Source organism: Megalops cyprinoides, chromosome 9, assembly GCF_013368585.1.
Source record: "Megalops cyprinoides isolate fMegCyp1 chromosome 9, fMegCyp1.pri, whole genome shotgun sequence".
NCBI lineage: Eukaryota > Metazoa > Chordata > Actinopteri > Elopiformes > Megalopidae > Megalops > Megalops cyprinoides.
In genome coordinates, this window is record NC_050591.1 from 18,373,884 (window position 1) to 18,400,384 (window position 26,501).

General features: G+C 42.2%; 1 protein-coding gene across 1 annotated transcript; it reads left to right on the forward strand.

The window, feature by feature from the left end:
- The first annotated feature begins 323 nt into the window (after positions 1-323).
- Positions 324-26,290, forward strand: LOC118783272 (NADPH oxidase 4). Its single transcript, XM_036537052.1, has 18 exons — positions 324-680; positions 891-986; positions 1,931-2,041; positions 2,867-2,951; positions 4,287-4,384; positions 4,474-4,501; positions 5,530-5,602; positions 6,634-6,714; positions 8,237-8,435; positions 12,061-12,225; positions 12,696-12,758; positions 15,275-15,335; positions 16,379-16,460; positions 20,911-21,030; positions 21,516-21,624; positions 22,548-22,616; positions 25,365-25,465; positions 25,820-26,290. The coding sequence occupies exons 1-18, from the start codon at positions 624-626 to the stop codon at positions 25,938-25,940; spliced, it is 1,719 nt and encodes a 572-aa protein (XP_036392945.1). The 5' UTR covers positions 324-623; the 3' UTR covers positions 25,941-26,290.
- Positions 26,291-26,501: the final 211 nt, after the last annotated feature.

Below are 26,501 nucleotides of genomic sequence, written 5' to 3' on the forward strand. Positions count from 1 at the left end.
TACCCTTTCATAGTAGAAATGCATGTTACTGTAATAATATTAAGAGACATGAATGAAAACAGATTTATGTCAATTAATCCTTATCCGATTCATTCTAAATAACAATTAGTTTGAAATTACACATAGTTAGCTATTCATGTTATGATAGTCGATCCTTTCTAGAAATATGTGACGGATTTGTTTGGATGATGTACATTAAAACGTAAAGGTAAGTTAAAGCCCACCTAAGTCATTCAGCGTAAACTTCTGGGGGAGTTCTCGTTTCCGGGTGCGGTGGGACTCGATTGGTCTTACGTCCGCGCAGACCTTAGTTAAGCCGAGCTGTAGAAAGAACTTTTTGTCCAGCGGCTGCTGGAGTATCCCTGGCTGTGATCGCTTGAACGTAATGAGAAGAATGGCCGGTTTTCATTTATAAATTAGTTAGCCGGGCTCGGCGCTTGTGGACAAGAACCGACAAACTTGCAAATATGCAAATAAAAAGAATGCAGATCAAAGATAACTGAAAAAAGCACCGTATAGCGCCATTGGCGTATAGAGGAAGGTATTTCAGTCGAGAACTGCGGGAAAGGGAATCTAAATTTCCAAACTGGCAAACCTGCTGAAAAATCACCTCCAGTTTAAATATGGCTTTGTCCTGGAGAAGCTGGATCGCGAACGAAGGTGGCAAACATATAATTCTGGTAAGATATTTCAGCGTACTCGAAGAGTTCACCTGGACATCACGCAATAGGGATGCGTGAATGTGCTGCTTTGAAGCATAGCATTTCAATTGTTTCTGAACGTGTTTAGAATGTACCGCATGCTTGTGCGCTGTAGGGAACAATAGAACCGTACTGTATAAATTACTCTCAAAGATGCCTGCATGTTTGGATCTCTTTTCCGTGTTTCAGGTTGTGTGGCTCGGCGCGAATACGTGGTTGTTCTGGAGAACATTCATATTATACTACAGTAGTCCGCAATACTATTATCTTCACAAGATGCTTGGGGTAAGACTGACAGAATACAACTTTTTTCATATTCCAAGATAGCAACTTGATACTTGGATATAGCCAAAGAACAGAAAAAGGTCTAGAGTATTATTCCGTGATGTTTTCTAGAATGCAACATACTCATGTTAAATAGCCTAATTGTTGTCACAAGCACTTGTGTCACAAGTAGTTGTTTTGTTTTTTGGGACTGTGCCCCCGAGCGATCGACTTCCCTTGGTAACATGCTTCAGTCTATATGTTCTGTCCTTTGTATTTCTCTACCTTTTCTCATTCCACCATATTGACATATCTGAGCAATGATGCCATTATAAAACTCCTTTATTTTATATTATATACAATAGGCATACCTCCTATAGCCCTAGCAACAACAATATCACTATGACTCTGTAAGAATATTGCATCAAACTGGTAGGTCTTTGACAGCAGTAGGAACACCCTGGAACAGTAGAGCAAAATATTATTTTCCCAACAGTGTCAGGTTGTTCTCTCCCAGATGGAATGACATGGGCATGTAAATGCATGCCCTTTCTTCTGTTTGATGCCTGGAAATTAATTTGGATCAAAGATTACAGTGAAGAAGAGTCCAACACTGTTATTTGGGGAAAGTTTCAGAGAGCATGATTCATTTCTCTCTCCCTCCTCTGTGCCTGCAGAGAGATGATTCTTTATTACTCTTATTGTTTCTGTTGGTCTGTGACTTCAAAAAGTGAATACTATAAAGAAGCATTCATATACAGAACAGTGCGTTGCGTCACACAAACTGCCTGATTCCTATCTCCAAACAGATTGTCAGCTGTTGGGGTGTTGAATGAAGAGGATTAGGCTAAAGGGGTCTTGAGTGTGTGTGTGTGTGTGTGTCTGTGTGGAGGGGGGTAATGTGAGATTGGAAGTGGGAGGATGATGGTGCAGCCTGGCTTCTGACCCTGCTTGTGTTTGTTCAGCTAGGATTGTGTATTAGCAGAGCCTCGGCATCCGTCCTCAACCTCAACAGCAGCCTGGTACTCCTGCCCATGTGCCGCTCCATGCTGACTTGTCTCAGAGGCTCTCACAAGGTATGGGCACAAACATAGCAGAAGAGGACAAAAATAGGTAGCAGTGTGGAACAGTTGTTAGGGTACTTGGTGTGCAACCAGAAGGGATCCCAAATGAGATGATGCAATCATGCCATTGAGCAAGTTTCTTAGTTTGATTTACTTCAGTAAGCATTCAACCCTATAAATGGACCCTGTACAAAATGTTTTCTGCGTAGATTGTCCTAGATAAGTGTCCACAAAAATTAAATTCTATCTTGAGCTAGGGAGCAAATGTTCAGATTTAGCATGTGTTATCACATATTTTTTTACAGACAAAGACACAGTATTTTTGGGCATAGGCAGCACCAGAAAAGTTCTACTCTAGAGAGTTTCTTGGGTCAGCAGTGGTCAAGCAGTTGGTGAGACTCCATCAGTGGAAATAGAAGCTGCCATATTGGGTTGCATTAGAATGGCATACAAAATACAGACGGAGCGGGTCAGTGGCAACCAGGTTTAATAGGCAATGGCTTCTCTTCATTCTGCCCCAAATTCTCCAATTTGGCAGTTGTAGTGGTGGTTAAATCGTAAGGTTGAACCACCAGCTAAGTATAAAACAATGTGGTGATGTAATTTTGTTTTAAAATGTACGTTGACTAAGTGAATGCCATCACTGGCAGGATGTTCGCAATAATAAACTATCTTGTGTAAATCACAGTAAACTACAGGTTGTTAGGCGTTTTCTGTGTTGGATAATGTGTTTCATTTTACTTCAGCCTGCGGTTTCTTGTCAATAAGTCCTGGGCATACTGAGAAAAAGTGCTCATACTTCCAAAGCAGTGTGTAAAATCTCTGTGTCTTTCACAGCTGATGAGCAGGAAAGGCAGGCGGCTCATGGATAAAAGTAAGACCTTCCACATGGCCTGCGGCGTCGCCATTTGTGTCTTCTCAGGTGAGAGAACTGCACCGTCCGCGCAGTGAACATCTGTCCTTCAGCTTTTGGCCATCACGTTAGCATTCACGAGCCAAAAAAAAAAAAAAAACTACTTGAAGAAAAATGGCATGCCCTTTGTCCTGGCACAAACTGGGCAATAGTGGAGTCAGAGTTGTTTTTTTTTCTTCATCGTAGAGGTATAACAGAGGGCGCACACACTTAGACATATTGTGCTGCACAATGCTGTGAAGGGAGGGTTTCCCGCCTCGGGGGGAAGGGGGGAAGTTTATTCAGTACATGGTTTTACAATGAGCGAGCGATGTGTGTGCATTCCTCTCAGCTGAGCACGCTGCTGTCTGTGCAGCCAAGTCCCAGAGGCTGGGGGCGGCTGCCTAAAAGCAGGCTGGTGCCACATTACTTCAAGACCAAACTCAACACAGCAAGAGCTTTGTAATAGATAAATTTGGTGCTTTTAAGTGGTTTTGTTTTGGTTTCAGTCAGTGTTTAAATCCTTTTTTACTATTATTGTCTTTTTTATTATTTGTGTTTTTTAATGAGTTGTGCCATTTTAATGTATTTAGTGCATGTGATGTTGAATAATTTCTCATTGTTTTGGTTACATTAATAGTATTAATGCATTAGTAATATTCATTTGTAAGTGAAGCTCAGTGGTGATTTTATGATTATTGATACATGTAAAATGATGAGGGCTGATGGGCTGAATAAGCCAGAGGACACGAGGAAGGGCGCTCCCTCTCCGAGGGCAGTGGAGAGGGGTGAAATGCCCCCTCTCACAGCTGTTTTCACTGACAGCATATTCTGAGATCATGGGAGCTGTTTCGTCTCCCCTACAACCCCCCACTCTCCTCCCATCCTTTCAGCACTGGCTAATGGGTGAAGTCTGCTTCCTGGCAGGGACTGTGGTCATGTTCTAATTGCAGAGTTCCGAAGTTCTGAGACATCCAATTATACAGGGAACAATTGTGAAGGGGGAACATTTTAGAACGCCTCCAAACAAAAGCCCCAAAGAGAGCTCTGGAAGGAAAACTCTTATCAGCTGACAAAGAGAAAGATCTTTCATTTAAAGGGTTAAGCTGTGCTGTGCTTGTGGGGTGAGGGGCAATGCGACAGTGATGTAATTGCAGCCCATCAACCAAACAGAACCTGATGTTCCTTTGTGGCTGCTGTCAGGTGAAATACAAGCCATGTCGTGTGTTGGCTGTTGATTTTAGACAGGTTAGTGGTTTCTCAACCGGCCAGAAATGTAAACTTTGCCTCGCTGTAAAGTGAAGTAGTGGAACCGTGAAATGAACTGTTGCTCTAAGTGTGTTGTTTTTGTCCGTTTCCCCTCAGCGGTCCACGTGTCGGCCCACTTGGTGAACGCTCTCAGCTTCTCTGTCAGGTACTCGGAGGAGTTCCCCTCTCTCAACGTTGCACGCCACAGGGGAGAGGTAAGGATGATTAATATACAACATAGGTCTTTAAGATTGTTTTTCAGAATAGCACATTTTAAAATGCTGCAATTTCTTCTCCCCTGCAGGATCCTCGGATTATTATCTTAACCACTGGTGAGAGCTTTTGGTTCATACTGTTGATGATGTGCATGGTTGAGGATGATAAAAAATGCCAAAATAAAAAGCTCCACTGATTTCATACAGATAAATTCAGGAATATAAACAGGAGAATTAAATATAACTGTTTTGTATTTTCCTCCACAAATGCTTTTGATCTCACATATTGTACAAATCTCAAAGCATTTTTCAAAAACCAGGTGTGGAGATTTTTAATCTCTGTGATTTAATTCTGAACAAATGACCCATGGTAGCACCAGCCTAAAATTAGTTGGAAGCAAGTGTTAATTACGCATAATTAAATCACATGCTAGGGTAACGATCAAAGTTAATTCATATTCTTTGTATGAAATTCTCTCATCTGTGTGGTTAACCCTGGCATCCTGTTTCATATTTAAACATTCAGCATGCCATCATGAAAGGTACTATTTTTCTTTGGCTGGTTAATGTGCTTCATGCTCTTAAAGCTTAAACTTGGACCCTGAAAATTCCAGTGAATTCATGCAATTACTGGGCTAATTAAACTTTAGAAGCTAGCACTGTTGTCCCACATGCAAGTCAATAATTTAATCCTGATATTTTTCTCAGGGGTAGAATGAGCCTACTTTTTCCCTATTATGCCTTGTGGCTGCTGTATGGTATTTGTGTGTGTGTGTGTGTGAGAGAGAGAGAGAGAGAGAAACCTGGGGAACAATGCGCTGACAAATCTGTTTAAGATTAACATGGCGATCTGCCAAGGCAAGAAGGATTCCTGTCTCTTTGGCTCAGTAAAGAAAAATAGATAGAAAGGGGCTTCAGTCTGAGTGGGAAACAGTTGTCTTCTCCCTCGGGATGCTTCGTGTTTCCCTCCACAAAAAAAGCTGCCTTCGGTGAGTGTCTGTGATGACTCACTCTCTTCCTCTGGGAAAGTGTCAGTCCTTCACAAGGCTCTGACTCCCCTGTCTCCCCTGTCATATCGTCCAGCAGGAGTAGTGTGCCCCTGCACTCTTTTTCTCACGCATGGCTTTGTACTGTTTGTCTCACAGTCCCGGGGGTCACTGGCGTCCTTCTGGTACTCATCCTCTTCCTGATGTTCACAGCCTCGTCCTACTGCATAAGGTGGTAATGCACGCACCCCTCCATACCTTCTGTGAATGGATAGGGGCTCATGTGTTATGGTAGCACGTCTGTTTCTTCATATTAAATAAGAGAAAGCTACTGATGCCACTAGTGGGTTTGTAATTGGTAATTATTTGTGAGGTGGAGTTGGGGGGTTGTGTTTGTTTGAATCCAGGCCTTTATTTTAGCAAATAAAGCAATCTAAGCACAATGTGTTTTGTCCTTAACTTTGAATGACAACTTTAAGGAAGTGTTCTTTTTTTCTTGTACAGTATACAATTGTTCTTTTATAGCAGTGGTTTATAATATTGTATTTGCTTCATATTGTTATGCAAAGCACAAACAAAGCACATTGCACTTAGAGAGTATCTGGGTTCTAAGTGGGTTTGAAGTCTTTTTAGACAACTGGATACCTCTGCTATGATTTATGGAGGTAACTGCCCTGTACTTAGCTCTAAATGGCCTCTACAGAGGGGTCCCTAGTCAGCGTGCCTTTGATGGAAAGGGTGTTTCCCTGATGCCCCTCTATTTAGCTCTGATGGCTCAAGGGGACGTTATGTCCTTTTACATAGCCATTATGTTGTAACTTCTGTGTCCCACCAAACCTTTTAATCTACCTGTAAATGAAGCGCACATAAATCAGAGCCAGCAAGTGTCAGAATTTAGGGCATGTTTGGTAGGTCCAGGGAGACGCAGCTGCTGGGTTTGATTTTTAAAGAACTGTTAAAGATTTTTAAAGATATCAAAATATATATGTATATAATGCTTAGTTTACAGGCTTATTATGCAGTTGGTATTGGAGGATAAGTGTCTGTTCCAGGATGACTTAACCTTAAGCACTTTAATCAAATCAACACTATTCTGATCCCTCCATCGCCAATCCTATAAGCCAATTTACAACATGATTGTGGATATTGAATGTAATGCACTGCATGCCTTTATTTTAAACTAGCATAATGTGCATTTGGTAACTGATTATCCCAGCTCTACACATGGTCAGGAGTTCTAATCCAATGTTTGTTTGTCCGCAGAGTCTCCAGCTATGAAATATTCTGGTACACACACAACCTCTTCATTGTCTTCTATGTCGTGCTGTTGGTGCATGCCATTGGGTAAGCTATAAAGCATAAATAACATGTCTAGCTATCAGTGTCGACTTCCCTTTTTGTCAGGCAAGTGTGACTAACAAGACACATCCCTGTAGTTGCTCATCTCCCCAAGCACACCACGGTCTTATTCTATATGGAAGAAACACCAGTGAATATCCAGCTCTGAATTCTTGTCGTGTGAATGGAGTTGGAGCACATTAATGGGCATGAGCGAGTTGATTAGTGTGGTATGTGTGCGGGACAGGGCATAGATCTGGCTGTGCCCGGGGGCCATGGCACTGATGTTGGCAGGCTTGAGTGGGCATCACTGTGGAAAACAGTACAGATTTGTGATTGGCTGAGCATTGTGCTATTGAATTCAAAATGGAGACAAATTCAGAGTAAGGGAGAGTCTGTGGAACCGAGCACCAAGGATCCAACCAAATATGAAGAGAACAATGTTATAATAGATCTGGTCAGTCACAGAAGTTTAATCTCAGGTGCTGTGTTTCTGCTGAGAATTACATGTCATTCATAAGATTCATAACAGACGCACCTAATGCAAAAAAATGAAGTATGTCACATATCCAAAGGGAGGGTCAGTCAGTTTTAATGCAAAGTACTTCATAGTGATGGAAACAGGCAGCAATACTAAAACATGTTTCAGGCTGAAGAAATGATGAAATGGTAATACTGCTTAAAACTTGCTTTTTGATTTTTTTGGAGTCAGAATGGCAGAACACTTTGTGGCTATATTGAATCAGCTCCTATGTCACCCTAGGCATGACCAGTATACAGTAAGATCAAAATTCTGTCACATTTCATGTCACAAAGAGGCCACTGAACTCAGTACACAAAGGCCTCCTTCACACATCTCTCAGTACGACAGCTGTAGTAAGAAAGAAAACTGCTCTGTGCCATCCAAGTGTGCTTGTTGGCGCTTGCATGTATGACTGAAACATGGGTGTGATCAATTTTACAGTGGCTTTTTTAAACTTCAGAGACTTTTTCTGACTGCTTGAGTTTTCTTTGCAAAGCAAGCTGTTTTTTTAAAGGCTTAATAAAATGATGTGAGAAATGAGGGTAAGGTGGGAGCGGGACAGTGTCTCATATCACAGAAACGTGCCATCAGACAGCCTGGCTTGGTGTTCCCATTGTCCTTATTGTTAGTGCTACACACATATACAGTGCACAAACATCCTCTCACAAAGAGGGTGTGATAGAGTTTAGGAGCATAGGGGCTGGGGTGTGATCTGCATAGTAAATCTTCATCAACCCCCAACCCCCTCCCCCAATCTTTGCAGTGCTCCAGCCTCAGTTTTCTCACACTTAAGAACACACAGGCTGTGTCCCAGTCTGTAAATGTGGGGTGGGGGTGGGGGGGGGGGGGGTTGGGTGAGGAAGCAATTCCGTACATCACATGACATCGTACAGGTACTGTGAACCCAGAACAGAGGAATTATGGGACCAGAACAGTAGAGTGTGACAGAGTGTGTGGTCACAGACGAGTCTGACATGACCGTGCTCTCTTCCTCTGCTGTTTTAGGGGTGCTCTGAAATACCAGACGAATGTGGACACTCACCCTCCTGGCTGTTTTAGGCCAAACAGAACAGACCCAAAGACCGGGTCTAGTGCACACCCTGAGCAGGAGCCTGTTCTTGGGGCTTCTGAGCTGCCTGTGGGCGGGGACGGCTTCAACAGCATCTGCAAAGAGGAGGCTCGCTTCCAGGCCCACTTTCCTGAGGTGAGAGAACACCGAGGAGGGTGTGGACTGCCATTGTTATCCCATTCAGGACAACTGCCAATCCCTGACCAAACATCAAGGATGTAAATGCAGTGTTGCAAACTACGGGCCTCCGTGGCCAATAGATTGTCAAACCTCGGCTGTAGCGCTCAGCCCACACTCAAACAACCTGCCAGCTATCCACCTGGGACCAGCTTGGAGTTTGTGTTTTGATGCAGCTTGGTCCCAGGGCACAAGTGGGAAGCTTGGTCCAAGTCACTGTTGCTTGGTTGACACAAGTTTGTTGTTTCCTCCATCCAGAGTTCAGGATTTGTTATTCCTGTGAAATTTAAGGATCGGGAGTGGCTGGTGTGTACGAGCGTGTGTGTGTGTGTGTGTGTGTGTGTGTGTGTGTGTTTGTAGCCTAGTGCGTAAGATCGTGACACATCTTGCTAAAGTGTTCAACGTCTGCCAATCTGCTTTGTAGCAGTGCTTCCCAGTCCTGGCCCTGGGGACTCACTGTGTATGCTATTCTTGCTGAGCTCCCACTTAGTTTTGATAGGGCTGTTAAATCAGTACTGATCTCTATTTGAATAAACAGATGCATTTATTTATATAGCTATATTTACTCATATAAACTCTTTGTGAATGAAATGCTGTTACAGATGTGTTTAGACTAATTTAAAAAAATACATAGCTCAACAGGTTTTTCTGAACAGCTGTTCCAATTAAGAATAATTATTCATTCAATTTCTTGTTCCATGCCCAATTGAATTGCTAATTACTCTAAATCAATTAAGGTGAATACTTGGTTGTATCACTAATTTCTTTAAGGGACTCATATGCTTAGAAATAGCTGACAGAAATATCTCATACACACACTTCTGTTACGGCACACACATTTTCAGCAATTAATATCTATAACAGAGATCTGACAGCAGATATTTAAGTGATGCCAAAAAGAGATTAGAACTCATTTAGCAGCACAACCAAATCTAATCATTTGACAGCCCAGCTGGAATGAAAACCAGGACACAGTCGTTCCCCGGGCCCAGGACTAGGAAACACTGGTGTGCATTATTCCTAAATACTCTGTTCAATCAGGTTTGTGATGTTTTGCACAGCAGTACTCCTAAACACTGTATGTGAGCACTGTCTGCTCACTGTATGGAATAAACACTTCTCTGTCCTGAGAGAGGCTGGGGGCAAGTAGAGAGCAGCATGCGTTTCTCACTATTATTACAGGCCAAAGCTCTGGCTCGGTCTCCCGTGAGCATGTCTCTGTCTCACTGCGCGCAAGTCAGCTGCCATCACCATCTCCTGAAGCTGGGTGCCTCATTTTGGCTGCTCTCCCTGTTTTCCTGGGATTTATGGGTAATTAGGACTGCATGAGTTTCAGAGACAGATGTGAGGGTGACGCTGCTGTTAATGTAGTTATGACCAGCTGTGTGGAGGTCCCTCACTGTTGAAAGAGGTTTGAGAGTTAAATGGCAAGTATGCTTGTGTTATGTATACTCTTGTGTTACAGCACACACCAAATCTGTGATGTTTAAATAAGCCGATTTATGTTCTGTACTGACAGGTGATCAGTGGTATGATCTTGTTTTGGCTGTGTTGTGCTGTGTTTGTGTATCAACCTGGCTAAGTTCAATATCCGTATGAATGATACTGTGTTGTACTGACTTTATGTACATAGAGCAACTTCACGTATGATATTACATTTGAATTCAACCCAGTAGTTTTCTAATTTATCACTTAGGTGCAGCAAAAATATGAGACATTCTTTTGGTTTTGCATTTATTAAATGCTATTTGATTACTGCCCCCAAAGTACATGACATATTTTCTGCAGTTCCCTGCATGCAAATACATGTGTCAGTTTAACCATAAGCTCTCACTCATTTATTTTGTTGGATAAATGGGACCAAGAAAACACAAAAACAGAGGAATCACTGCTAGGTCACACATTGTGTGTGTTCTTTCTTGCGTGTTGGCCATCGCCAAGCAGCTGCTAGTGCTAAATGACAGGGACTGTAAACTGCTTAATTAGTATACAAATATATATCTATATTTGAACAAAAGTGGGCAACAATAGCCCTCTCAGCACCATGCAAAATTCACATCTAGGGCCCAGTGGTTACTGTGTCATTGCCTGTCAAATAAATGCCCTTGCCGCTATGTCTGTTTCATCGGTAACCACATTTGCAATGCACAGAACTCAAAATTGCACAAATACACTACACCTGGTTTGTCTCAATGTAGTGCACTGTGGGCTGGATTTCATCGACTGTTGGCAAGCAGCTTCAGCTACTCAAATGACATTGCAGTACAGAGAATATATATTGCACGTCAAAAAGCCATTAATTTCCAGATTTTATTATGATATGGCATTTGCTCAGAACAGATATGCCTAATTGCAGCTATTTAGAGGCATGGTCATTAGCCATCTATGGTTATCTATTAGAAGCCTAGGGCCCTGTTCCAGTCCAGTAGAAGATTCATCTTTTCTCACTCCCCCCTTTTCACTCTCTCAAGGTAATCTTTTTGATATTTTACATATGTATTTGTTGCCTTTTTGTAATATTTGTTTTGTGTATGGTGTTTGACCATAGAATAACTCATGTGAGTAGCATGCCACTGTTGCCTGCTTGGCTATGCATCTGTGGAGCCAGTATGGAGTAATTTGGATGGTTTGGAGCATTAAGACCTGACTCACAATTCTGAAAAAGTACCTAGTGATCTGGCCCCAAGTGTGCAATATTTGTGCAGTGGACTTGGTGAGTTAACCAGACTAGCAGTTCTGAAAAGTAGCATTTCTGACCCAGTGTCCTCACCACCAGGGCAACAGCTAATTCTGATGTACCTTTTCAGACAGAAAAAAGAAAGAGGTAAACGAGAGGTAAAATAGTAGTGTGCATCCTCACTGTAAGTGATATTAGTGATAAGATGTTTTACTGAATTTCTGTGGACTAAATGCCAGTGCGCGCTAAAGTTTTACCTTAGATTTAAATAAACAAATTTCCCTTCTGATTTGGCCGTGATTCCTGGAGAATCGGGGGACGTGCTTACTGAAATAGTGGTGTTTCAGCTCCTAGCAGTAGCAGTTATGATAATTGATCTTCCTTGCACCCTACAAGCTGCGACTAGATATCAAATAATCTTCAATTTTTTCTGCAATTCTTATGTTGTGAGACTGTGATTGCTGTGAGGTTATAGTAGTTATAGTATAGTATTGTAAAGAATCGTGAAGAAAAATCACGTCAGCTTGTGTCATTGCTTGTGTTGTGTGGTGAGGTAAAACCCAATAACTATAAAGCAGGTTGAATTACACTCTGAGTTGGAGCGAGACCATGAGGGCTTATTTGCTGCTAGGTGCTTTAAGACCCAATAGGGCAGTATCAGTGACCCGTGGGCATCATTGCCTGGTGTAAAGTGCACCAGGTTAACATGCCGTATACTCAGCAGTGATTTTCAGTGATGTGTGTGCTTGGCTTAAGTGACATTAGTGATGTTGTCGTACTGACTCTGGAGTAAGTTATATCAGTGATGGTGCTGTGCTGACAGTGTATGGTTCTGTGCTGACTGTGTGCTGTAATGTGCTGACTATGGGTGGTGCTGTGCTGAGTGTGTGGTGTTCTTTTTTTCAGACTTGGCTGTGGGTGTCAGGCCCGCTGTGTCTGTACTGTGCTGAGAGGCTGTACAGGTATGTCCGCAGCAGCACACCTGTCACCATTGTGTCAGTCGTCAGCCATCCCTGTAACGTCATTGAGGTGCGCATGGTGAAGAACAGCTTCAAGGCCAGGCCTGGTCAGGTAAGCGGGAGAGATAACACCTGTGATGCCATTCGAGAAGTATTTAATGTATCCAGACCACAGCCCATCATATTTTCTCACTTCTTGTAGTATGTGTGCATGTGTTTATTATAGTGACAATATGCAATTGTATGGTTAGTCAATTTGAGGGAGTACTCATGTTTGTGATCATAGATCATAGAATAATAGTTGTGTAATAATGGATATTATGTGACAAGGTTGTAATGATTTTACAGGCACATTTGCTGCAGGCACACTTAAAACATTTATTTGCAGTACAAAATACATATTTTAATTACATTTGAAGAGTAAACAAATGTCTTCACTTAACCTTGAACGTTCTCATGACTCACAGTTTGGAAGCGCTGCTCAAAAGCGTTAGCCTGCAATTTTTGCTGACACACTGGTAGATTGAACTGATATAACCATGCTGATAAAATGTTTAGATTCTTACACTTGGTTTTTTTCAGTATATTGTTTTGAACTGTCCCAGCGTGTCATCACTTGAAGGCCACCCCTTCACTTTGACAGCGGTAAGTGTTGTTTTTTTCCTAGGGCTCTGGCAAGCAATTAAACAATGCAAAGCCAAAAAGTCACAAAAGTTAAATAAATTGTGTAGAGCTGCCCAATGTGTTCCTATGCTGAATGCTGTGCACTTGTAACGGCTCAGTGATACACCAACAGGAAAGCCCAGCCCATTACAGGGAGACCTATGGACAACATAATGTGGCCAAGAATGTCACCCCTGTGCAGCTCCCAAATCTAAATTCACCTGTGATGAGTTGTGCACAATAACCTCTATTTTCACATTTCTTTCTGTTTCTTGTATAGCTCAGGCAACTTTGGAGTGGGTTCATGGGTTGTCCCATGAGCACTTAATAGATTTCTGCCAGTTAGGACAGTTGGGTAGAGATCACTACATGATACGATCTGTATCAAACCAAGCTGGGGGAATCTATAGAGGGCAAAGTTGCACTGCAATGTCTAGGGTGGTGTGGGTTGCATTACTGACTACAATGTAGTGTGATTATTAACTTCAAACCACGCAGAAGGAATGTCAGTAAATAAAAAGGAAACAAAAGGCCCTGTGATTGTTCTTGTTCCACCAAGGGCATAAAGTCAGGTGAGGGTGTTTTATTATTTGCCTTTGACCAAGAACGTGAAGACATCTTAGCTGTGTCCTGCACAAGCAGCACACCAAGGACCATGTGCAAATGCAAAAATGCTTTACTACCCCAAAACTTTGTGGGAAACTGATATGTCCCTAAACTTTTAAATAATCTGTAAACAAGCAGTTTATTACTGGGCCTTTCACGAACAAGCAGCAGGTTACTGAGACATACTGCCTACAAATGCAAATACATACATGATCACACATGCACGCATGTAATTCAGGTAGCAGATACGTCTAATGGTGTAATTTCTATTTGACTATTTTGGTGCAGGAAATGACATAGAGTTTTGTTTTTATTGCAGTCCCATGGCATGCTTTCTATTTCAAATTATCTACAGGAGAGTAGTTGCTGTATGATATTAAATGGAAATGTTTCAGATTGGTTGCAGATTTTGCTCTAATTATACTTCCTGCTTCAACTGAAACAGTATGTGGAATACAACAAGTCTGTTCATGTTGATAGTTTGAATCAGTATGCTTTTAGTATTTGAAAGTGTGCAAGAATGACATATTACCACCAGATATAATCTTTATCTTTCAATGTTGTACTCTTTGTACGTTGTCAAGTTGACAGATTTTAAAGTAGTTTTTTTTAGGATGATTTTTTAAACTCTGACATGCGCTGGTATGCAGTGCATACTTGACATCTGACATCTGAATATTTGGTATCATACATATTTACTTATTATATCTTTGTCAGCAAGCCTCAGCATGACCTTCCCAATTATGCTCTCACTTGTGCTGGTTGTTGGTGGGGGGTGAGCTTGAGCTCACTCCTTGTTGGGGTGTGATTCTTCCGCTTTTGTAAAATACTGTATTCTAAAGAGACCATGGATAAATCCTTACGGTCTCATTTTTTTTTTTTTGAGGGGCCCTTATACCCCAGCCAACCACCCCAGTTTCCTGTTTGCCAGTGGTGTTATTACCCCCTGGGGGCTGTCTGCTTTCTCTCAACGCCTGAGAAAAGGGTTTCTGCAGCCCGCCCCCACCCCCCTCCAAACCCCTGACCCCCACTGAAAAACAGGCGTCCCGCTCAGGCACGCTCCTCTGAGCTTGAGCACGTTTCCCAGAAACTCGATGCACGGCTCAGAAACGTGCCGGCCTGCTGGGGTGGGGCCCTGCATGTCAGAAGCCCGCAAACACCCTCTTCTCAGCCTGAAGACTTGTGCTAATCGGCCTAATCCCAACACAACACTGCCACCCCAAAAATCACCACACACCTTTACCAACATGAGTGAAACTGTTTGGCCTGCAAGGGTGCGACCAGTTGATTTAGTTTCAGAGCACAGAACGACCTATTAAACAAATTTGCTTTAACCAATTAATCCATAGTTTGGTTAAAGACTTAATCTGACCATTGGGTTTCCCCCTATTTGATTTTCAGTAACCTGAATGTAGCTAACCGCACCTCTGTTCCACTTTTGATAATTAATATTCATCTGGTCCCGGTGTCTACAGATCCCTTGTAACTGCGTACTGAATCAATCACTGTTTTGATTGAACCTATTTAGTTACACTCTGAGAATTGAGGAGAGAATCTTGAAGACTGCCAGGAAAACCTAACGATCTGAATGACCAGAGTTTATTTGCATTAGCACAGGCTTTTAAAAATGTTTAAAAACACAAAATGCAATAACCTTCAAAGCAGCTTGTGTTTCTATTTTTCCTTTGCAGCTCTTTAGACTGCTGTGCCCTCAGGCCCCCCCTTACTCTCTGATTTAGCACCTCAGCTTTTTTGAATGTCTCTGTCAGCTGGGTTTGTGGCAGAAACTGCTCTACTGTGTGCCACTCAGCCTCACAGCCATGTCTTTGTGTCTGGCTACCCTTTCACAACCTCGGTTGTGTGACTCACGCTCCATGTGTTTTGGCTTTCAGTGTCCTACAGAGAGGAAGGCGACGTTTGGAATCCATCTTCGTGTCGTAGGAGACTGGACTGGTGAGTCAGCCTTAAGAGCGTGAGCGTGAGACAGGAAGTGCATAGATGGGCGTACTTGGGCTCAAGTAGTAAAAGTTAAGTAGCCGTCATTGATTGTCATTAGAACAAGTACCACCCACACGGCGTGCTCAGGGACCAAGATGAAGTTTTTTGAAAGTGTGTCAAACTCATTTTGAGGATTAGTGGAGTTATATAGGCTCTGGCTGGCCTATAAAAGAGTAACGTCTGCCAGGGATGCAGGAGAAGGTCAGTGCCATCTCAAGAGCTGCAGCTGTGGGGGAGGGGAATGTGTGGGGGGGGGGGGGGGGTCACTTGGGACTGAACCATTTCCTAAAAGCCTCAGGATGGAACAGCTTCATAACAACTCAGCATTTCCAAGTTAAATAAAAAAATAAAGAGTTATCTGAAAAAGAGCTGAATATGTGGAGTTCCCATGTAACCCAAGGTACATCTAGTTCCACTGCTGGATGCAGACACATTTCAAAGAAAGCAGAGACATTTAAAAAAAGTAGGATGAATTGTATGTGGGATGAAGTGTTGCTAAGACCAGTCTGTCCTGGTTTTCCTATTATTTAAACCTCTGTGCACTCTTTAACATCAATGTGTAAAACCAATGTGTCGTTCGTTGGATTGCATCTGCCGAGAAAGAGACAGCTACCCCCACAGACCCCCACAGACTTATTTAACACAAAAGCCCATATCCTAAAGAAACTTTTCACTAGCGGAAATGTTTCCATTATGGTGCTTGCCAAGGCTGATGTTGAAAATAAACCTTGCTTCTTCTCAGCATTAGATTTGTTTGTCTTCCCCTGAGTGCCTCCTGGACTCGCAAGTGATTGTGTTGGCGTGCCTGGCACTGTCATTTAAGATTCTTGTCCTTTTTGTAAAAATAAAAAAATGTTTTCATGACATCATTCATAAAGGATAATGTTGATCTGGTGTGTGTAGATCCTCAGTTTCGCACAACCGTATAAAACGTCAGTTTTTTTGTGTTTTCCCTAAACCTCTTCTTAATCACATTTTCTAATTTGATTTATTCTCAGAGCGGTTCACAGAACTCTTGCTTCCTGATCCGAGTATGGATTCAGAGATTCTTCCTATTGTCAATCAAAGAAGATATCCCAAGTAAGTTCAATGCTTCCTTGATAGACAGGTATCACACAGAATAGATCTATTATACCATCCACACCTAAGGGCAGTTTGTTGGGTGTAGGAAAAAAAGTCACATATGATTTATAGTCAGTGTTATCTTCTACACTGCCTCCATTTAATGCAACCCAATTTTCTGCTATGCCATTTCCCAGCTTGGTTTGCATTAGGCTGCGTCTCTTGCCAGTTTCTACCCCGTATCTGTTCAGACTCAGTACTTACACGCCCATGCACAAACGGGCCATATGGACCTGTTGCTGAGCTGTGTGATTCTAGTATAAACCAACATTGTAATAATGAAAGCTATCAAATGTATTGTCGCATGCAAACTTGGGTTTTCATACCGTGTGGTCATGAATGCGATGACAAAGCAGCCAGAGGTGTCTAGAAGTAAAGCATTCTCAGCTGGTTCTAACAAGGCGGTGTGGCATTTGATGTGGAAGCATGATGCCTGATGTTGCCTCCAGGGAATGGGGGCACTGTGTGTTGGCAGCACAAAGGCAGTTGTTTTTCCTGGGAGCAGTGGTGTGTTTTCAGCCGGGCCCGAATCGGCCGTTCCTACTGCTGGCCTTCGCATCTAGTGTGAAGAGCTTCCTTTTGTGTGAAAGGGGAGACCATTTGTGAGTAAATCTTTCTGTATAGCATATTTTAGCTATGTGTTAAATACTTCATAGTGCATAATTGACTCTGTCCAAGGGCGTAATTTTGCATATGGACGGTAGGGACATATCCCTACCAATATTTGAGCGAACTCGTTCGCATTATCTTTGGAGTGAAGTCATATTACATAATTCCAATGTCCCCTCGGTTGTTGTGTCCCTACCAATGTTGAGACCAAAACTACGCCCTTGAATCTGTCCAAATTTTATGAAGAGCTGAAGTTGCTGAAAAATCATAGTGGAGCTTCTAACAAAATTATTTTTTTTTTATGATAGTAGCTGTTCCAATTTTAAAAAGATCTTTATTTGTTTGAATAACTAAAAACATGTGCGAAATTGAATTTTGTGGTTTTGTAATTTGCTGATTACTGTGATCTAATCCTCAGAATCCAGTGTATTTTGTTTTTCACTCAATGGTAATTGGTCTGTTTTACTAATGCAAGTCAGTGGATGGCTGAAGAGCCAAGGATTGTAAATAGATCCATATGTAGTATGGGTATTAATATTTCATTTTTATTGTGAATAACTGAATCATTCATTAATTTTATTTGATTCACAATGCATAGGATGAAAAAGAACAAAAACCCACTGCTTGCGGGTGACATCAGTGACATGAGTTCCCATGACGGCTCAGAAACACAGTGGGGTGAAAGGTTGTGGCTTTCTGACACAGGCGCGAAATCCTCCCTTCCTGCCTCTCTCGTGTCGGAGTGAGAATGCCAAAGTCCTCTCTGGATGTTGTTTCTGTCCTTTTCTCTGCAAAAGACGGTGCGGTGTCTATCTAAAATAAACAAAGGCTGTGTGACTGGCTGAGGGCTGTTATGCTGAGGGCTGTTATGCAGCCCCCCCCACCACCACCACCACCACCACCACCACCACTCTACCCCCCTCCCTTTTGGGAAAGAATAGGGCTGTGTCTGTTTTGGGAACAGTTCACCTCTTCCCTGAGGAGCTGCTGCAGGTGTGTGTCATTCTGGGGTTTCGCACAGCTGGCTCACACATTGTCCTCAGTTTCCTGGCTGTTGATGAGAGAAGGCAGAATCACCCATTCCAGTTCTAGCTCAATTCTTGCTCCCTGTAAGTTCAGCCTCTGTCCCATATGACAACCATCCTCACCATGCCCCTTACAGGGAAAGGAATATTATATATAGGACAAGGTGTTTGATTATTTTTTTATGCTTTTATAGTAATAAGGGAGGAGTGGTGAACAGCAGTATTGTCCTGTGGTGTTAGGCGTTATCCTCAATTAGTTGTGCGAAATTGCTTGCAGGTGGGACTTTCACAATAGCTTTTAAAGGAAAAATGGAGCACGCTAGATTTATGTGAGAATATCCCGTGTCAGATTGTTGGTGAATGGACTGTGTCTCACACCCCCGACAATGAGATGGTGCAAAGTCCAGCTTCACTTACTCTTTTCTTCATCATCATCATCATCATCATCATCATCATAATCATCATTAGCAGCAGCAATGACAAAAGAGCCAGAGAGGTTTGCACGGATGGGACAGGACTCTTTCAGTCAAAAGAATAGAAATTCACAAGAGCTTCACTGCACGGCTGAATAGCAAAAATGGGGTCTTACCTGTCACAGCACTTTATTTAATTTAACATTGCACCCATTCTGCTTGACACTCAGCTTTTGACAAAGACAGCCAGCTTTAAAAACCCCTGCTATGCTCTGGGGTCCTGTCCCAGTCTGATGGCTGGGCCCAGCAGAGCCGAACTGGTGAGAGGATACAGTTGCTGTAGCCTGTCCCCTTTCCTCATGCTTCTCTCCCATGTGTTCCTCTGTGCTCATCTCTCAGCTAATTAGGCTTAAATGTGTGTGATTGGCATCAGAAAAAGACCGGTTGAGGGTTTTGATAGATGCTGGTAACATTTGAAAAGGGATTAACAGGCTTGATCTCAGTTGTTACATCTCACTAAGCACTGTGAACAGAACCACATTGTTCTCACTTTCTTGGCTGTCGATGAGAGAAGGCAGAGTCACCCATTCCGGTTCCGGTTCAGTTCTTGCTCCTGGTAAGTTCAGGCTATGTCCCACATGACAGCCACCCTCACCATGTCCCTTATAGGGAAAAGAAAATTCTTACCTGTTAAGGTATGCAGTATAGGTTCTGTTTGTTCATTTTTTTATGTGCAAACAGCAGCATTGTCCTGTGGTGTTAGGTGTTATCCTCAATTAGTTTTGTTAAATTGCTTGCGGGTATGACTTTCACAATAGGATACAGTTGCTGTAGCCTGTCGTGTTTTGTCATGCTTCTCTCCCACGTGTTACCCTGCCTGCACCCCTCAGCTAATTAGACTTACATGTGTGTGATTGGCATCAGAAAAAGACCAGGTGAGGGTTTTGATAGATGCTGATAATATTTGAAAAGGGATTAACGGGCTTAATCTCGGTTGTTACACCTCACTAAGCGCTGTGAACAGAACCAAAGGACGCCACAGGTGGAAGCGATCTAAAAGTACATTTTACAGCGATACTAAGACAATGCTACTTCAGTCAGCGTTATAACTGTACGGAAGTGACTTGCCTAGACTTGTAGTGGGGTTGTAGACCGCACTCCTTCAAGACTGAACTCAGCACAAAAATAAATCCTTCATATACTGCAGGCAGATGCATGTAGGCAAATACAGCAACAAATGCAAGATGGTCTGTATGGCCTGTTCTTGATGTCACACATTCACATTCTTCATGAACAGCTGCCAAACTGCCAAAGTAGTAACGCCAAAAAATGTAAGCAAAACAATATTGTTGTTAAAATGCCAGTTGAACAGACCCTGCTCATCCCTGATAACTGGTGCGGCACGGTAGTCATAATATGGTGGCGTCATCCCTCAAACCATCAGCGTTCATCGTGTGAAAGGAGCAGAACTGAACTGCATCAGAACTGAACTGGCAGGGTCATGACCCTGTGCCGCAGACCCCTCCCCCTGTGTTCCCCCTCTGTGCAGAAATGCACTGACATAAAACACAGTGTTTCCATGTCTAATGTGCCAGTCACAGTGTTGACGGTGGAATTTACGGGGCACAAGTGATCCCTTGTGAGGCTCTGTCACCCGCCCTTCTGTCTGTTTGTGCCTCCATAGTTGAAAGGATTAAAAAAGCAGTTCAGTTGTTCTAGTGCATCATGTAGTTTTCCTGGTCCCATGGGGTGTTTGGGAGTACTGCAGTTATCACACTTTACGCTCCGAGTCTGCACTATGCATAGGCTTGTGCGCTCAGGCTTGTGTGTGTGTGTGTGTGAGATGGGGTGCTGGTGTGTGGGTGTGTGCAGGAAGCCTATGACATAGTTTGATACAAAGACTGCATAAACAGCTGGAAATAAAGGTCTATGAGAAAGGGGAAAAGGGGACATGGGACCGCTTTGTCCTATTAACCCCATATTCTTGTTAGCGGCTTCTCTCATGGTCAGACCACCCTCCTTACTGCCCCTCGGAATCATGTGAATGTAATTTCTATCTTATCATATATGCTATTATTATCTTGTTATTTATTTGTGCTGAAGATTGCTATACAAGGAGACATATCCCAATGGTGAAGCTCCATGTTTCCAGTTTCATGAAAAAATACTGGACAGGGCATTTTCTGCTTTGAATTCATGTATTAATTTCAAAATTGCTGTGTCTCTTCCCTTTGACTGTGTCTGTGTCCTGATTGGACACTGCAGTTTTTCTCTGTCTGTCTCTGTGTCTTGATTGGGCTCCACATTGGGCCAAAGTTTTATACCCTCTCCAAACTCTCCTTCTGTTTCCTTGTGCTCCAGGTTGTATATTGACGGGCCCTTTGGGAGTCCATCTGAGGAAGTGTTTAACTACGAGGTCAGCCTCTGTGTGGCGGGTGGGATTGGAGTCACTCCCTTTGCCTCCGTGCTGAACGCACTGCTGTAAGTGGTGTGGGGGTGGGGAGCTTAAAGTCTCTTTTGTAAAGGCCTGCGCTATGCTTCACTAAACAGTCAGTGGATTAAGCACTATAAATCTTGTCTGATCATGATTAAATGATCTCATTTAATGCAAGATGGTTGTGCGCATGCACTGAATTTTTAATACATGATCTTATGTTGTAAATACGGTGCAAGAGTTTATAAAACTCATCTGATTTTTAGATGGGCTTAGATTATAACTGTTTGTCTGACTATGTGTCTGTGTTCCCCTGTATATGTTCAGTAATATGCATATGCATGCGTCTGAGCGCTTGGATCCATAAATACATGTAATACATTTGTGTGTCAACATGCACAGCATCTGTGTGCATGCACATATTTATGTGTGTATATATGTGCATCTGCATGTATTTGTTCACGTTAGATTCCTGTATTTTTCTGCCTATGCGTGCTTATATCCCTGAGCTTGTGTGTGATGTATTTTCCAGGGACGAGTGGCAGCGGTACAAACTCAGGAGGATCTATTTCATCTGGGTCTGCAGGGAGCTCCAGTCTTTCTACTGGTTTGCTGACCTGCTGTGTGCACTGCACCAAAAGGTTAGAGACAGAAAACCACCAGTCTCTTCATAATCTGCTGCTGTAAAGGGCTGCATTCGGTGGATCATCTTTAGACACAAAAGACTTACCCTATTTTTTATTCCTGTTGCTCCGATTCTAGTGCAATGTTTCCTTAGAATACAGCGCCATCTAGAGACAAGATGCAAGAAAAACACTAGAGGTCAAACAGGATTGATTTTCATGCTGTATTGTAGATTTATTATTACATTACCATATTCTTATTTGGCAATTTTAAACTGACAATGTAAGTTGAGTAATATTGACTTGACCATTTGTGGGGCAGAGAATTGGCACCAACATGGCACCGTAACTAATGTTTGTTATGATGGATCAAAACAATTAAACAATATTCAACATGTGCATAGCTTTGATAAAGGGGTGAAGTTACTGTACATGCCTGACTGTCATGTGTTTCCATTAGTAACTAAAGTGGAATGTGTACACTGTGGTGTGTTTTCTTAAACATCGTCTTCAGCACTGTAGACACAAGACTTTGGAAGTTCATTTTGTTTCACATTCCAGCCATGCTGTATAGGTCAAAACAAAGCTACATGTGAGTTGGTTAAACTCAGGAATTTCACACATACAAATAAATTCCAAAAAAAGGTTGATTTATGTCTGTCCCCACAAATGGTACATTCTTGAGAGCATTTTTTGGAGGTGTTAAAGGTGCTGGGCTCTCATTAGAGGCAGAAGAGAGGGAAACATTCCCCCTCCCTCAGACCCTGGCCAGACTGTTCTCCCTTACAGCAAACTGTGGACACGTTCAGATTGAGCTGTCACATGGCACTGACTGTGCTCCTCCCCTCTCATCCCTCTCCCTGTCCCTCTGCCCGTGTCTGTCTACGTGTTCCTCCGTGTGTGTCTCTTCTGTTCCCTCTCTTTCCTGTCCTGCTTTGCAGCTCTGGCAGGACAATCGTCCAGACTACTTCAACATCCAGCTGTACCTCAGCAATGCAGAGGGCTTGCAGGTACAAGAACATGCCAGCTTTTTGTGGTTAGGGAGCCAACCCACTGTGTGACGCAGACTGTGGGGGTATCTTATCTCCCGTGCTTTTCTATGTGTCTCAGCACAATCTTTGTAAGTACTTCAAAGGAAGGACTTGCATCTTCCTCACTGCTTTGTGTACTGCACTTGTCTAATGTGTGCAGTCTTGTACCGTGAAGTACGTGTACCTTTTCTCTTTGTTAGCATGGTGCATATAGACACGCTCTCTGAAAGGCAGTCCTTTCCTTTCCTGCTCACGGTCCCAATCTGAAAGCATATTGTTCCAGGTATCAAATCACACTGACCTGGCATCCTGCCAGAATATGAGTTTTGGGCATAGCATAGTTGGTTTTGCACTATCATAGAACAGATTTAATGTTGAGACAGTCCCAGCTACCTGTATCCAGCTAGCTGTTTATAAAATACAGAGTCATTGCTTTGGTTTGACTGAATGTGGTAATGAGTTTACATTGTATTACAGTTGCTTAGCAGATGCCCTTATTCAGAATCACTTAGAAATTTTACTTGTTATCTATTTATACAGCTGGATATTTAAAGCAATGTGGGTTAAGTACTTTGCCTGAGGGCACAACAGTAGCCCTGTTTCTCACTGCAATACTGCACTGCTGCTGACATTGTTGAGTTTGTTTCAACACAGACAGTTGAAATCATACTTTTTTATGGGAAAATGTAAGGAGGTTTTGTCCCTGTTTCTCCATGTAGCCTTATCTCCTGTAGAGAGAAGAATAAAAACATGACTGACAAGATCAGCTGTGAAATTCTTGCCAGCCCAATAAGTAGCGTTTGTCTTTGTAAAAATGATAGTCATTACCATCCCTTGGTGGCAGGCTGATGAAAACAGGAATGTTTCAGAAAAAAATTAAGCATAGCACCTCACTAGCTTGCTGGCTAACCTCTCTAATTTGCTTCAGATTTGTATCGCTGACTGCTTCACGATGGTAAATTCAGATGAGAGTGCACAGGACAGTCGTGTTTTTTTCTTTACTTATTTGTAGCAGTACTGCCAGATGAAGTTAGCTGGGAAAAATGAGACATCTGTAGGGAAAAAATATAAATAATATGCCTTTGTTCATTATTATTCCATGCATGTTTGCAATTATTCATTTTCACCAGCACTAAAATCTCCTCCCTACCATGATAATTGCATATGAATGCAAGACACCAGACCCAGGATTTGGTCACAGACAGGGTTAACGTTCACTCCAGCACTCACAGTTTACAATTGTGTGCAATTTTAAGACTGCAGTTGGAAAATGGAATCGGGTTACCACAACATGCTTTGTCCTTAACTTTCAGTGACCAGTTCAGGCAATTGTTTTTTCATTTCTTATGTAAATGAATGATCTGTGTAATAAAAACACTTTGAACGCTTGATTAGATTAGTAACTGAGTTGAAGAGGAAGTACTCTGTGGCCTCTTTTATCAGTAGTTGCCATGAGTGTACTGACTCCCCCCCCCCCCCTTCCCCCCCCTTAAACCACTGTCTAGGATGATTTAGAGCTGTCTGAGGTAACTGTGTTCGTGGTTTGGTAGACCTGACTGACTCATGAGGTCCTGCCTGTTTTGGGCACGAACATTTTGGCTCAGGGTGGAATCATGGGAGATCTCTGCTGGGAGTCAGATAAAGGCTGTGTTTATGAAACGCCCAGAGTCTGATATGTCTGCAAGAGAGGGAGGGAGAGTCCCAGCTGCCTCCTGCTTCCCAGCAGACCTTGGTGCTTGAGGATGATCAAGTAACAGTCAGAGGACTGTCCCCTTGAAAGAGCTGTTGGAAGGGGCAGGAGCCATGATTACAGGCTCCATGTTATAATGTTGAGGCTGCTTGAATACTGGCAGTGTTAAAATGGGCAAAAGCTGTTCTTCAAACTGTATACCCCCTTTTAGAGTGTGTATGTTTTTCTCCTATTAATGGAGATGTAGTTGACTGACTGACTGCAGTGGGAAGACCTCAGGGCTAAGGCTTCAGCAGGGGACCACACTAAAGCATGATCTGCCTCTTCTATGCGTCATTCATTGAGGTTCTATTCTGTCAGAATGGCGTTAGTCCTGAAAGAACTACGGCTCAGCTAAAGAATATCCATTATTTGGATTCTGGACTTTTCAATACAGTGATGGAAACATGAAGGCATCTTTAAAAAAAGCTAACAATGTTGCTATGGAACATTGCTCCATTCCCATTCATGTCTCTGAAAATATCATTCATACAGCAATGTCAAACTGTAAAAAGAAAAAAATACACAGGGCCCTTGAACAGGTGAATTGTCCATAGTTCAGATTAGTCAAGGCTGGAGTTTTGAGTGAGGACAGGCCTTTTGTCAATGGCGTTTTCTGATGCCTGCTTTTGGCCTTGAAAACAGCACAATCAAATGTGAATCAAAATGTTCTTTCACATTTGTTATGATCATAAAATCATAGCAAAATGAGTAAACATTAAAAAAACTCTGCACTTCATTGTAGCTGAATCAGACAGTTAAAGTGGGTGTGATAAAGATCTTAATAATCAATGCTGAAGTGATCGATTTGGCCAATGACCTTGTCCAAATGTTAGTCCTGGATTAGGGGTCATGTTTTTGTGTAAATTTAGAGCATATTCCATATTATTAATTATTTATTATTCCATACATCACATGCGTTTACTATATTTAACTGTTCTTTAAAGAGAAAGACCAGGAAGGCTTTGTGCTGAGCACAAGATTTTGTTTGTTTCTAGAATATGTCAGAGGAACGGTACCGGGCCCTGAGTTCCAGGCTTCTGATTGGACGTCCTAGGTGGAAACTGCTGTTTGAGGAGATTGGGAAGGCCAATAAGCAGTAAGTATAGTTTGCTCTCTATGACCCTTCCTGTACTCAAGACTGCAAGGTGCGTTGCTGTTTTGCAAAATGACACACTGGTACTCCTATCATTTTTATCCAGGTCCAAAAAAATAGCATTTTTCAAAATTTTACTATGTGGATGGCAACTCGTACGACTACTGTCTCTTCTCATAGGTATTTCACTGTATTACCATTCTGTCCTGCTAATTACAAAAGACAATGCAGACCAGTGCTCCAACCTGGTGAAGTCAGACCTAACAGCTATATAAGAAGGAACAAAAGTGTTGGTAGTTGGTTATGGTGGAGTTCCACTGGTACTGAGATCAACAAAACAGTTTTTTTTTCCTGCAGCAAACGTGTTGGTGTCTTCTGCTGTGGGCCAAAAGGAATTTCAAAAACACTACACAAACTCTGCAACTCCAACCGCTTCTTTGGGACCACGTTTGAATATAACAAGGAGTCGTTCAGCTGAGACTGTGTGAGGAGGACACTGTACACTGAAGTGCAATGACAGATGAGAGGAGATGCAGTCTTTTATTAGAGAATGGGAGCAAAGTGTTACCTTATTACACAGAGATGGACTTATTCAAAGAAATGGTAAGAAATGTGTCGCAGTTTTAGTGAATTTCAATCCAAAGTTTCTACTTTGTATTAAAGGTAGAAGAAATGTGGACTGTAGGGCATTATTTCCTGAAGCCCAAAGAGTGCAACCAATTTTTAAAGTATCAAGATCTTAAAGTGCAATTGGAATTTGTATTTTTTTCAAAAGCTTTTCAGCTTGATCTTTTCTACTATTGTGAAAAAAATGTTAATACTAAGTCTACACGCATTGGCACCACCCATGATGCCAGTACTTTTTCATGCTCAGTTGATATATATTTATAGTTAATATCATTTATTTTTAATTTATAGTTTTATATTGTTTCTCATTTTTATTCACTGGTTAATCTCTGATTATTACATCAAATATCTGAAGACAGGTATTTAAGATAATTACATAATTCATGTAAAACAGTTGACAGACTTGACTTGA